The sequence below is a fragment of the Prunus avium genome, chromosome 6 (assembly GCF_965620075.1).
Source record: "Prunus avium chromosome 6, drPruAviu1.hap1.1, whole genome shotgun sequence".
In the NCBI taxonomy this organism is placed as follows: Eukaryota; Viridiplantae; Streptophyta; class Magnoliopsida; order Rosales; family Rosaceae; genus Prunus; species Prunus avium.
Genome location: NC_142289.1, coordinates 1656483 through 1669342, shown reverse-complemented (window position 1 = coordinate 1669342; position 12860 = coordinate 1656483). Strand labels below are relative to the sequence as shown.

The 12860-nt window shown below is 38.7% G+C and overlaps 3 protein-coding genes across 4 annotated transcripts; all 3 read right to left on the bottom strand.

Moving 5' to 3' along the window:
* Positions 1–2725: 2725 nt before the first annotated feature.
* LOC110759615 (uncharacterized) lies at positions 2726–4172 on the bottom strand. The gene has a single exon (XM_021961699.2). The coding sequence runs from the start codon at positions 4097–4099 to the stop codon at positions 3023–3025; it is 1077 nt and encodes a 358-aa protein (XP_021817391.2). The 5' UTR covers positions 4100–4172; the 3' UTR covers positions 2726–3022.
* Positions 4173–5470: 1298 nt separating this feature from the next.
* Positions 5471–6846, bottom strand: LOC148293460 (uncharacterized). Its single transcript, XM_088255253.1, has 2 exons — positions 6368–6846; positions 5471–6215 (listed from the first exon to the last, which is right to left on the bottom strand). The coding sequence occupies exons 1-2, from the start codon at positions 6451–6453 to the stop codon at positions 5708–5710; spliced, it is 594 nt and encodes a 197-aa protein (XP_088111379.1). The 5' UTR covers positions 6454–6846; the 3' UTR covers positions 5471–5707.
* An 801-nt stretch (positions 6847–7647) lies between these two features.
* On the bottom strand, positions 7648–12285 carry PES1 (Esterase/lipase/thioesterase family protein). Of its 2 annotated transcripts, none has more exons than XM_021961788.2 (13): positions 11509–12285; positions 11248–11299; positions 10980–11035; positions 10601–10759; positions 10389–10493; positions 10019–10176; positions 9732–9853; positions 9502–9610; positions 9206–9339; positions 8684–9041; positions 8360–8473; positions 8173–8258; positions 7648–8064 (listed from the first exon to the last, which is right to left on the bottom strand). In XM_021961788.2, exons 1-13 carry the CDS (start codon positions 11924–11926, stop codon positions 7764–7766), a joined length of 2172 nt encoding a protein of 723 aa, XP_021817480.2. In that variant the 5' UTR covers positions 11927–12285; the 3' UTR covers positions 7648–7763. The 2 variants fall into 2 exon arrangements, with proteins under 2 accessions (XP_021817480.2, XP_021817481.2); XM_021961789.2 differs by having other exon boundaries at positions 10019–10125; positions 11509–12284.
* Positions 12286–12860: the final 575 nt, after the last annotated feature.

Genomic DNA, 12860 nt, shown 5'->3' with positions numbered 1-12860 from the left:
TTACCCTGTTTTAATTACACTTCTGGTTTTGAATTGGGTGGTGCTAGAGGCACCAACTTTGGGCACCAACTCTCTAATAGAGGTGGAGCCCGCTAATACAACGGGTTCCACGCTCTATTAGAGAGTTGGTGCCTCTAGCATTTTCCTTGAAAATTTTACTTCACCAAAGGCATTTGTGAGTTTTTCAAATGTTTCACTTTCAAGCTTTTCTAAGCATTTTAAAGATTGGATTATCTACTGTAGACGTCCCTGAACTTGGCCCCCAATTGCAATGGGTCCGTGAACTTTTTTTCATGGCAATTACATCTTTTCACTAGACAAACAGTTGCAATTAGATCCTGCCATCCAACTCTGTCAATTTGTCCGTCAAAATGAGAGGTAAAAGCGTCCTTTCGAGTCTAAAGACTCTCCTTCATTTTTTTCTTTCGGTCTGAAACTCTCCTTCGCTTCATAACCTATGCGAAATCCCCAAAATGAAGAAACTGAAAGCACCAACACAAGACTAAAGCTTCGAATTTGACATTAAAAACCAGAAAAAACAAAGCAAAATGTAAAAGGGAATGCTAGCAACCTTCTATCTAACCTTCTCTTTTGGACCTTCTTCCTTTTTAGCTTGACATGTGTCATTCTTCTTACACTTAAAATAATGTCATTAATATATTATACAAGCTAACTTTTGCTTTCCAAGTTTACCCTTATTAAACGTATTCAATTTATCCCAAAAAAAATTCACAACTTTCTTACTATCTTATTAATTTTTTTAAACTTAAATTATCTTTTTTAAAGAAAATGTTTGCTTTTTTTAAAAAGAGGAAATGTCCTTTTTTTTTATTAACACAAAAGGTTTAGATAGAAAAAAAAAAGTCTAAACTTGACGTTAAAAAAAATGGACATTTCCTCTTTTTTTTTAAAAGCTGACATTTTCTTTAAATAAAAAATAATAATAAGACGGTAAGAAAGTTGTGATATTTTTTTGGATAAATTGAGTACATTTAATAAGGGTAAACTTGGAAAGCAAAAGTTAGCTTGTTTAATATATTAATGACATTGTTTTAAGTGTAAGGAGAATAACACTTGTCAAGCAAAAAATGGAGAAGGTCCAAAGGAGAAGGTTAGAGAAAAGGTTGCTAGCATTTCTCAAATGTAAAAGCCCAAGTGGCAAAGAGAACCAACCTTGCCTGTAGAAACAATCACAGGGTCTCTCATCAACTCCTTGGAAAGTGCACATCGAAACCCTTGAGGGCAAGAAAGAACATCATTCAGCTTCAGAGACAGCGATCTCTTCTTGAACTTCAATTCCTTGAGAGTCGAGAGAGTGTCTTTGGCCTGATCGATTGTTTGAGTGCTGAAATCCTCGTCGTCAACAATAGCCCTCACCAGACTCTGCAGCTCCTCCTTCAATTATGTGGCTTTGGCCACCATAGCCGGATCGAAATCAAACACGCCAGTCTTGGGCATTTCGGTTGATTTTGGTTTATGGGTTTTGGGTTTTGCTATGTGGGGATTGAATGATCAAATGGAATTGTGGGTTCTGAGAATGGTGAAGCAGGGGAAGAGAATGGTAGTGATTGCCATTGTTGTCTCTGTTCTTTCTCGTTCTTCCTCTATCTACTCTCAGTAAAAAGGTGCTTTCCCCCTTTCTCTAGCACTAAATTGGATTTTGTTTTGTTCAAAACGACGAAAACTCGAATATACCCCTCACAACAAGAGCACGTGCCATTCACATGGTCAAACTCGACGGATTCTGTTACGGTATGACCTAATTGCAACTGTTTGTCCAGTTAAAGAATGTAATTGCCATGAAAAAAAGTTCATAGACCCAATTGCAACTGGGGGTCAAGTTCATGGACGTCTACAGTAGATAACCCTTAAAGATTTTTGAAGGTTTCACTTTTAAGTCCTTCCGCCTTTATAGATATAAATAATAGAAAAGTTGATATATATATACAAATTACTATTGAAGAGTTGGGTTTAATCCTTGAATTTAGTCATATAGATAAAGATGCAGGCACTATCTACATAGTGTTGAGGAGAGGAGAAAATCAATTAATATGAACTCCATTTCTGAATTATTATTATTATTAAGGTGGATTGTCTTACAAATTTCACAATCACAAATGCATCTCCCTCAATTTGTTCTGTATTCCTAATGAAGTTGTTTACTAAACCACATGGATTGAGGGGAGTTAGATTCCGGATTCCTATTGAAGTTGTTTACTAAATCATATGGACTTGGGGTATGAGTGGTTCTAACTACTAAAATGTCATCATTGTTAGGTTAAAGTAGATGGCATATTTGGAATTTTGAAAATTGCGTGAGGATATATAATGGGTTAAAAAGATGAATTCCTAATGGGTTAATTCTCCATGAATTAGAATACTACCTCCCACCCAAGAATTGAATTCCTCCAAAACTAGAAATTCAATTCCTAATTTTATGTGGGCCCCACTTACTTTTCAATTTCTTGATGTGAAGTAAACACATGAATTCTCCATATGTGGAATTCAATTCCTAATGAGAATTCTAATGCCTGATTAGTAAACACACCATATATATACTTGTGGTACATAGTGTTGCGTGCATAACTCTATTTCCACATTGTATATCAAAGTCTTCATCTTGATGTAATTTAATTACTAAGGGTGGAAGGTTATCATGAAATTGTGTCATTTTCAATGAAATTATAATTATTTTAGATATATGATCTGAATATCTGTGATCATGTTAATACAAAGTGGAACATAAGCTCCAATTACTATATAAGCTAAAGATACAACCTTACATATTTATTGCTGGATTAATTGCTGAAAGAAAGCTTATTTTATTACTTATTTCACAAGGCTTGCATGTCACCAACACAGGTTACTCAGACCACAATGCCTTGAACATGTAGCTAAACAGGAGATAACAGACACAGACAGAGTAGCGAGATTAGACCAAACCAACGGATGAAAATAACCCAATGAAAGCCCTTTACCATCAGATCAGATAGATAGTTGTGTGATGAATATGTCATGTTGTTCATGGCCATGATGGCACATTGAATCTGACATTTCGCTTTGCAGCATCTGTCTGATATTCATCTCGCTTTGCACTTTCCTTCAAGTAGCGCAAGGCTGTCTCCATGTCATCTGTTGGGGTGGTAAGTCTTCCCTCGTGACCGGGAGCTGGTGGAGCCCATGTCGAACGGATTGGCCTAGCACCGTTGGATCTCATGGTTGGTCCCATGCTGCCACTATCATTTTTGCGGTGGTAGTCATCGTAGTTGGTGTTTCCATTTGGCTTGTACAATGGTTTGTTGTTGTAGTCACTATAATCACCATAGCCTGTAGTGCCATTATGCCCGGTTTGCTGGGGCGGTTGGCGCCAGTTTACACCGCTCAAGGGTCCAACCCTAGAGGGTTGATCACGGCTGGCTTCAGTGTGGACTTTGGTGAGGAAATTACCAACTTCCTGCGGATAATCATGTTCGGGGCTGGAAGGCCTGCGCAACCTTTGATCATCAGCAGCATAACCATAACCTTTCACAGGGCTTGAAGGCTTGTGCAGCTTGTTGTAATCATCAACAGGATAACCATAACCTTTCACAGGGCTTGAAGGCCTACGCAGCTTGTTGTGATCATCAACAGGATAACCATAACCTTTCACAGGGCTTGAAGGCCTACGCAGTTTGTTGTAATCATCAGCAGAATAACCATAACCTTTCTCAGGGCTTGAAGGCCTGCGCAGCTTGTGATCGTCAGCAGAGTAGCCGTAACCTTTCACAGGGCTTGAAGGCCTACGCCACTTGTCATCAGCATACCCGTACTGTTTCACTGGTTCAACAACCACTGTGGGAGGAGAGCTATGCTTGTATGCAGCCGGGAACGCAGGTGAGAGAATACGTTCCTGAATGATTGTCTCAGTTTTTGTTACATAGGCCCCTGGATTATGGAGGGGAGTGCAACCAATGATTGTTCTTTGTGTTCCGTCAGCATCAACGATGACTGTACGACACTCATCATCTGCATAGCTTGTCTTGCTCCATTCATTGGGGCGTGGTCCTGCCCCCTTGCCGTTAGAGTAACCTGATCTATAACCGTAATCATAGCTGGCCATTTCTTAGCCTGAAGCTTTGAACTATATGATTTACTTTGAGGACTTGTTTCTCACTTGAAACATGTTGAGGCCTCTCCTTTAATATATATATTGAAGGTACAGATATTTTAGCTTTCTATCACATATGCTTCTTTCTCTGATGCACATCATTCCCTTTCACATTGCCAAAGTGTTGAAAGAATCATATTCTGCCAATTCATGGATTGGGACCACCTCCATTATTCTGAACGTCTGATCTTCACTGTTTCATTGGGAGCATAGTTTGATTGAACTTTCGGTCGTGTCCCGCACCGCAACTATAGATCCTGGTTGGCCATTCTCCACCCACCCATATCACCTCATCTTCAGGACTACTAGGCTTAAAATGTTTCCCCTGAAGAGATCCATCAAGATCAATTCTACACCTTTGGCCCAAATCTAGATTTATTCCCTTTTAGAAAGTCTGAAGAATCATGTTCTGCTCACACATGGATTGAGACATCCATTAACCACATGATCCCCTGTCATTTCCTCTGTTCTGAGCAATTGCAAATCCACCCAAGTTTCCTCCCTTATTCGTTTAATCTGTGATGTATTCTTAATGTGAACAGAATATAGTAGAGAGAATAACTTTACATCCTTTATTCTATCATGCTGGAAATACAAATCTGGCTATTTCTGAAGAAGCTTACAACCAAAAACCGTTGTTTCACTCTCACATAGAAGGCTAGCTTGGTCCAGCAAATTCCATATGCTAAATACCGTCGCACACTTCTCTAATATTCTTTTATTTTGGGATTGGTTTCACTCCCACATGAGATTAAGACCTCGACTTCTTGATGTTTCAGCCATAATGTGATGCCTATCCTTGATGTTTCAGCCTTGATATGATACTTCTCTTCGGAAGTAAAATTCTCCGCGAAGAGAACTAAACCGATCCCGGTGAGCTCATGCTAAAACTCGATGTTCCAACTGACAAGGTGGCAGTGAGCATGTACATAAGGAAGGCTTGCAGACAGCTACAATCGAAGCCATTCTCTTTCTCTCTTTTGATTTTGGAGCATGTCATTAGTAGATGTGTAGTTACGAACTCAGAGGAAAGTCTCTTGTCTCACATACAATAGCTTACTTCTGACCTGTTTTACACCTTGTGGATTCTTTTGGTTGAATAGTGAATAGGGCAAGTGATGTACAACATATGGCAGAGATGTTCGAAGAGCAACTCGAATAGTGCACAGTGCATACTTATGAGGTTATCGTTCGATTGCCATCGCTTATTACTTTAGATATCATCTTGATATCCATGATCAGGCTGATATAAAGCCGATCATAAACTATAATTACTTGTTAAGATTATATAGTTACAGAACCCATAATCAACTTTGGGCTTAGTTGCTGAAAATCTTATTTTATTTCTAATTTCACAAAGCAAACATGCCATCATCAGCACAGGTTACAAAGAGTGCACCTCAATGTATTACAATACAGCTAAACAGATGCAGATAACAGAAAACAGATAGAGTGGTTAGGTTAGACCAGACCAACGGATGAAAATGACCCAAGAAAAGCCAAGCTAAAGCATAAAGCACCAAGCCTTAATTAGCATCAGACATTAGTTGCGTGAATTTGTCATGTTGTTCTTGGCCATGCTGAAGACTTTGCACTCTCCTTCAAGTAGTGCAGGGCCCTCTCCATGTCATCTGTTGGAATGCTGAGTCTGCCATCACCACGAACCGGAAGTGTAGAAGTCCATGTTGAATGGCTTGACTTACCGTGGTAGCCACCGTGTGATGTCAGGTTGATTGGCCCCATGCCACTATCATGTTTGCGGTTGTGGTGGTAGTCGTCATAGTTGTCATTCCGAATGGTGTTTCCATTAGGCTTGTACAATGTGTTGTTGCTGTAGTCGCTATAGCCACCATAGCCCGTAGTTCCATTGTATCCAATTTGATTGGGTTGTTGGCCCCAGGTTATGCCATTGAAGGGTGCAACCCTAGGATCACGGCTAGCAGCAGTGTGGATTCTGGTGTGGAAACCATCAACGGCGTGGTGTGGTGGGCTTGGAGGCCTACGCCAATTGTCATCAGCAGCATAGCCGTAATTTCTCACTGGCTCAACAAGTGGAGGAGAGCCATGCCTGCATGAAGGTTAACAAAGGTGAGTGAACATGATCATGAATAATTCTCTCGTCTCAAACTTTGTGACATAGCTTTTACCAAAAACAAGAGGAAAAAAAATTTGTATAACATAGCTACCCCGCACTCATCATTGTCAGCAGCATTTGCATACCTTGTTTGGCCCCATTGGTCAGTGTACGATCCTACCCCGTTGCCGGTAGAGTAACCTGATCTGTAACTGTAATCATAGCCGGCCATTGCTTAGTTAGCTTTGAGTTTGGAACTAGCTATATGACTCGACTTCTTTCTCACTTGGAACATGTTGACGCTTCTCCTTGTATATGTACGCAACAGCTAGTTGTGCTACTTTTTGAGCACATATTTCTTTTTCTAATGCACTCCAAGATTCCATTCAAATTCTCCGATTGCTAAAATGTTGAAAACGAATCATGTTCTGCTTATCCATGGATTGTGACCTCCATTACCTTCACTTGCAAGACCTTCACTGTTCAGAATACATTGCTTCTACCAGAAAATTAAGGGGAGAGAGAGAGAGAGAGAGAGAGAGAGAGAGAGAGAGAATATCTTTCTCTATACATGACAAATTACGCGATTATTATGATATATTATCGTGTTTCATTCAGCAAATGCAGAATCAAGTTTTGCAGTCCAGATTTGTGGCGCCAGCATGCACTTATCGAGCCTGCTAGTCTGAAGAGATGCATACATTCAAGAATCAAACCGACCCTTTTGGCAAAACGCAGATTCTGCCTTTCTAAAATATCTCAAGAATCATGTTCTGCGCCCATGCATGGATTGAGACCTCCATCAACCACATGGCATTACCCTGTAATTCCCTCTGGTCTGAGTTCCAACTCTACTTCCTCATTATTTTAAGTCTCTTATTATGGATTCTATATAGAAAAGGCAATCACGTTACATCCTTTATTAGAGATATTGTTGAGTACTTTCTTGTTAATTTCTGTTCAAAGAGGGACATTTACTTCTTTATTTCTTCTGTTTTTCAGGCTATAATGCTTCTTCTTAGACCTCCAATTTCAAGTTTGCAACACAAGATTCAGTATTTCTTTTGAAAAAGATAAAAGAAATAAAAACCCCATTTATTTGGGCCACACAATATGAAACTTGAATTAATTAGTGGAGTTCGTGCACAAAGTGTAGGAAAAATCGGGCTAGGCGGGAGGACGCCGCCGCGAGTTAGGCGCCAGGGAGTTAGGCGGGTCTGGGCGGGCGTTTTGACGTTGAGGCGCGGGTGAAGCGCGCAGGAGGCGGCGACGCGTAACTAGGGAGGAAGAAGAAGAAGAGAGATCGAAACAGAGAGAGGAAGGAGAAAGGCAGCACTAGGAAGAAGAAGATATCTGACCTAATTTTTAATATAACTAACGGGTTGAGTTTTGTAAAATGTTTTAAACATGGCAAAATGGGCCTATATTGAAATGAAGAAAACTTTTTTTTGCAGTTTTGGTTTTTTTTTTTTTTAATATCAAAGTTACAGAAAATACAAAAGTAAAAGCGAGATAATGTAGCGATTTTTCGAACATAAATTGTCAAGGCTCAAATGTTGGAACTTCATGTATAGGGGAATATATTGCCCGATAAGCTGTTCTGTCTATAATACTCCTATAAGGATCCTCCTCCCGCTTCTTAAGCAAGTATGCTAAACTGTTTTCAATGTCAGATTGTATCTCCAAATACAATTTGTTTGCATTTTCTTTATCTTTCAGGATCTCTTTTTTTCCCTTGGTTACTATTGGCTTCCCAAATAAATAGTAAAAGCGCCCTGGTAACTTGGGCAAAACCCCCGGGAAAAAGAGATCTACATTTGCCACCTCCCCGCTCGTCTCATCCCTATAGCCACACCACATTTTTTTTGTCAAAACAAGATAATTCAAGTCTCACAAACAGCTAGTTAAGTTTAGAAAAGAAAAAAATAAAACATGGGGAGTAATTAATTACCTTAATCTTATAGCATCGCGATTAGATTCTTTGATATAGTCACTGATCACAGGGATCTTCTTTAGGTCATTGTAGTCAAAAACCAACTGCCATATACAAATAAGAAGCAGAGCACAATGTTAACTCCGCAAAGTTCAGCTTTAGGTCAATGTTAGCTCAAGAAGAAAAACTGCAAGGTTCAGCTTACTTCTAGTAGGTCATCTTCTCCTACAGCTGCAAACGGTACAATGGTGGCCCCAAATCGTGCAGCCATTCTCACAAATTCCGGTTGATTAGGCCAGAATAGCTCGTATTCTTCACCCTGCCAATTATACAAGCACCATATAAACATGAGAAACCAAAACGATAACATATCAAATTACCAACAAAAATGAAATGTTTCTGTAAAATCCATTGCATACATCTTAGGAACATGCAAAATGGAGACTTCCTTTGTTAGGACAGATAATACAAGGCTCTTAAGTTATTGAAAATTTGGTTTAAGATGACACAAGGAAGGAGCTTGGCACACCTTGAAATGGAGAGCCTCACGTGCACCACCAGGATAGAGCAGAACATGTGATTTTGACGAAAGCAATTTGAATAGATTTTTTGCTGTGACAGGTACTGCACCAAATACTTTGAGCAAGTCCAAGCTAGCCGAGCTCCCGGACTTCCCCCAGAACAACTCTGGATGTGCTGCTCCACGAACCATTATGTTCTTTTCTCTTAAAAATTCTTCAACTAAAGAATTCAGCTCCAATCCCATTAAATTGTGATAACCAACAATTAAGACAGGTCCTTCATGAGGTACTCCAGCAAGACCTCTCACTATCTTCCCATCTTCCAATGTTGAGAACATTACAGAACCAGTAGCTAAGCGTAATAACCTGACATTCATGTATTTTAGTATCAGCTCTCTGGTCCCATATCCACAAATATGTCCACAAGTGGTATACAAAATCATTAGAAAACACAATAGAAAAGGAAACAGAAAAAAAAAAAAGAAAAAAAAAAAAAAAAAAAAAAGAGTGAAAGTGTTGAACTGAATTACCCGAATACTTCATCGGATGTATATTTGAGTTCTGACATACTAGGAGGAAGAAAATCTGAGACATAATCCCGCTTCCTCGAACGACGGTATTTGCAAGTGCCTTTTATAACTGTCAACAAATTAATGCCATCTTCCTATAACATGACAGCAGGAGTGCAGTCAATTAAGTTTGTGTTTTCACAAGGAAAAGGTACCAAAAAATTAAAACTTCTATTGCACAAGAGTAACACAGTACAGAGAAGTTTGCATCAAAGCATCAAACCAGACTCATAACATACATACATATTTAAACTTACTAGTAATAGGGTATGTCCATTGTCGTTGAAGTGACGAACTGTACAATTCTGTAATGAGCTCATTAGTCGTTGCGCTTCATCTCGACTCGGCACCATGTTATCTTTGCCACTGAAATGCAAATATATGATTTGTACCCAAAGAAAAAATAAATCAAATATATATACACACAATTTTAAATTAATCATTCTTTCATGCGAATGAAGAGAGAACCACATTAGGTATAGTGAACCTGGCCAACACTAGTACTTCAGCTTTAACAGCATGGAGACGGGAATTTGCATAAGCAGCAGCTGACTTGAGCAGCTTCAGCTTCCAAAGAAGAGTCGCCCTCGGTATAATATCAGCCAAAGACTGAAATAAAAATAATAAAAATCTACAGTAAGCGATGAGCAAAGCAAGTATAACCAAATGAAAGATATAAGGTTAAAAACAATTCAAAACGAGTTAAAAGGAGAAAATGATAATTCCAGGAGGAAAAGTACACGAAGTCCAAGAACAGAAATTGCAAGCACTTACTGAGAGGCATGGTAGCAAAGCAGTGAGGTTGCGAGACAATTGTGTAAGTTTTAAACTGGGAGGGAGCCTACTTTCAATATTAACCATCGCCATTTTTGTTGGATCACCTGATGGAATGAAAGTTCGTGTATTTGGCATTGAAAACGAGAAATTTGAGACTGCAAATAGTTGTTTCTGATCATGACACACACATGAAACTTTCCAGGAAAACTAACATCCAAAAGTTCTCAGAACTGCTTTCAACAAATAAAGGAACATAGTTAACTAACACAGGATTGAGAGCAAAGACAAGTGCCAAATTAGCAATGAATTAATTGACTTCTCCACAAATGTTTTTGTTAATCAGATCCTGGAGCAACAAATCACATACCCATAACAAAGCTGAGGAGATAGGGAATTGCGGTATGTAATTCATCAGGTATAGCCTCCAAGATAGGGAACAGAGGTTGTAGCTGAGATCTTTCAATTGATGATGCTAAAATAAAAACAAAAAGTAAAATGTCAGACAGAGTTACGACAGGTCATTAACATAATGTAAGAATATTAGATGAAGAATATTGAACTGCACATCTCATAACCAACCTGAATTGACTAGTATCAGTACTAGATCAATGGTAGGATTACGTGCAGCAACGGCAAGTGATAGGCATCCTCCAAAGGAATCTCCGACCAAATAAATTGGCTTGTTTGGAGATGAAGCATGCTCAAGCCTGATAGTTTCTTCGACAAATTTCACCAGCCCTTCATAATTGAAACCACTCTCTAAATTATTGATTAAGAGTGACATCTTCTTAAATAAAGACCAACAAAAATGATCCTCACTCTCATGAGTTAAAAGTGGGATTACTTCATAAATAACTCCAGAAAGTACTTTGTTCTACACAGATTACGTTTGTATAGATAAATGCATAGATGCATAGTTACAAAACAAACATATATAAAGGCTTTCAAAAATTAAGACCTTCAAATGGTGTTCGATCATTAATAGGAATATGCAGGCATCGAACTTCAAAAGCCCTGCATTTTTCAAGGAAGTATATATCAGAAGTTGCTAGTTAACCTCAAATTTAGCTAAACCTGATTTCTTAACAAGGGCAACCATTTATACGAGTGAAGTTTGAGCAACAAAAAATAATTGTCCAAATTGAAGATAAGAGTTATCTTACCTCCCAAGATCCTATAATTAAATAATTAATTAATTAATTAATTATGAAAAGAAAAAAACTTACTTCCCAAGAGCTTTATGGTGCAAAATGAGGCCCCACCCAGTACCATCTAGCCCTGCATGCATCAATACCAAAATGATTATGCAAACTTTCTGTAATATAGAATTTCGCTCACTAGCAAACTCATCTTTGAGTATCAGCACATAAGAAACATTTTTTTCCTCAAGTTTAGTTATCTTATACATATATCCCTTGTATGCAAATTACAGTACCAAAACTAGAAACCAATTTATGGATTGGCATTTGTGGCCAGGCATCAATTACCAGGCAAAAAGAAAAGAATTGGAGAATCCTTTAATGGCGCCTCGCAAGCAACGGGACAAAACCACCGGGGAGGTCCACCATCAGGCTTAATCATCTCCTTGGTTGCATCAAAATAATCTTTTACAGTCACAGTCCCATACCCATCATCCCACAAAGGTTCCAAACTTTCAAGAACACCATCCTTCACCCTCTTCTCCTTATTAACCTTATGCCTCAACCTCCCATTCCCTTCATCAATCAAAGACCTCCTTTCCTCCCTCTCCTCGATTACGGAAACACCATTCACAGCAACTGAATCTGATGACAAAACTGGTGAATCCTTACTACCTAAAGTCCTAACTTGCACTTGAAACCGAGGTTTATTCTCTGAATTTAACACACAAAAATGAGGTCCTGGGAAGCCTATAACTGATGTCATGGCTTCAAGCAATTGTAAAAGATTATAGACCCCTTATCAAGGTTCACCAATTCACAAACTTAAGAACTACCACTTGGGAAAAGCTGAACAAAAAAGCTACTAAATTCAGTTGGACTGCCCTCAGACCACTTTAACGTTTGCAATCGCATGTTTCGCACAAACTCTACAGGACACAAAAATGGGTACAAAATTGAAACTTTAAGCAGACCCAGATAGCACTAATGGAAGGTATGGCCTTTAAAACAAGTAAATTCTTAAGCTTTCATCTACTTTAAGAATAATTCGAACCAAATATTGGTACACTGAACGTCAAATATTAGGTAAACCAATAATCTGAACAAAACTGGAAATGAAATAAATGAGTAAATGAAATTATTAGCTAAGAATTTGGATTATACCTGACGTGGGTCTGTGTGGCAGGGAAAGAGTTGAGTTTTGTCCATTGCTTTTTGGTCTGGATGATATTTGGCCACATGGGTCACCTGACTGGCTCTTTGGCTTTTGCAGAAGTTCTGGAAGGGGAAACTTACCAGTGAACACTGGTAAAACTTTGTAAGTTACTTGGTAGCCGAAAAGGGCAAGGCAATAAAAGAAGAATATATTGTTCGTCCCTCCCGCGCTTTGTTTTCGCTGTAATTTCTAAATGAGGTGAGAGAAGATCTTCTTGTAAAAAATAAGTAAAAGAGAAAGACATTTTAACAAAATATTACTTGAAATGGTGCGTGCGTGGCCCACCTACAAAACCTCTATGAACGAATATCTGACCAAAAGGGAAAAACATTGTATGTAACTCGTAAAGGAACTTTTTTTCAGTGATTTTCAATCCAGTCTGACTGTACTTTTTATATTAGGCTAACTAGCACCACCCCTTTTTCTCTTTTTCTCTTTTTCCTTTTTAAGATGCTCATAATTCATAAGTCAATGTGAGTCTGAA

Bases quoted from the DNA above. Each gene is read 5' to 3' on its own strand.
- LOC148293460 (XM_088255253.1), bottom strand. From the start codon at position 6,453: ATGGCCGGCTATGATTACAGTTACAGATCAGGTTACTCTACCGGCAAC. The intron at 6,216-6,367 runs GTATGCAAATGC...ACCTTCATGCAG, and splicing joins GACCAATGGGGCCAAACAAG to GCATGGCTCTCCTCCACTTG.
- LOC110759615 (XM_021961699.2), bottom strand. From the start codon at position 4,099: ATGGCCAGCTATGATTACGGTTATAGATCAGGTTACTCTAACGGCAAG.
- PES1 (XM_021961788.2), bottom strand. From the start codon at position 11,926: ATGACATCAGTTATAGGCTTCCCAGGACCTCATTTTTGTGTGTTAAAT. The intron at 9,340-9,501 runs GTAAGTTTAAAT...GTCATGTTATAG, and splicing joins ATGGACATACCCTATTACTA to GAAGATGGCATTAATTTGTT. The intron at 8,474-8,683 runs GTGTGCCAAGCT...TATAATTGGCAG, and splicing joins GTGAGGCTCTCCATTTCAAG to GGTGAAGAATACGAGCTATT.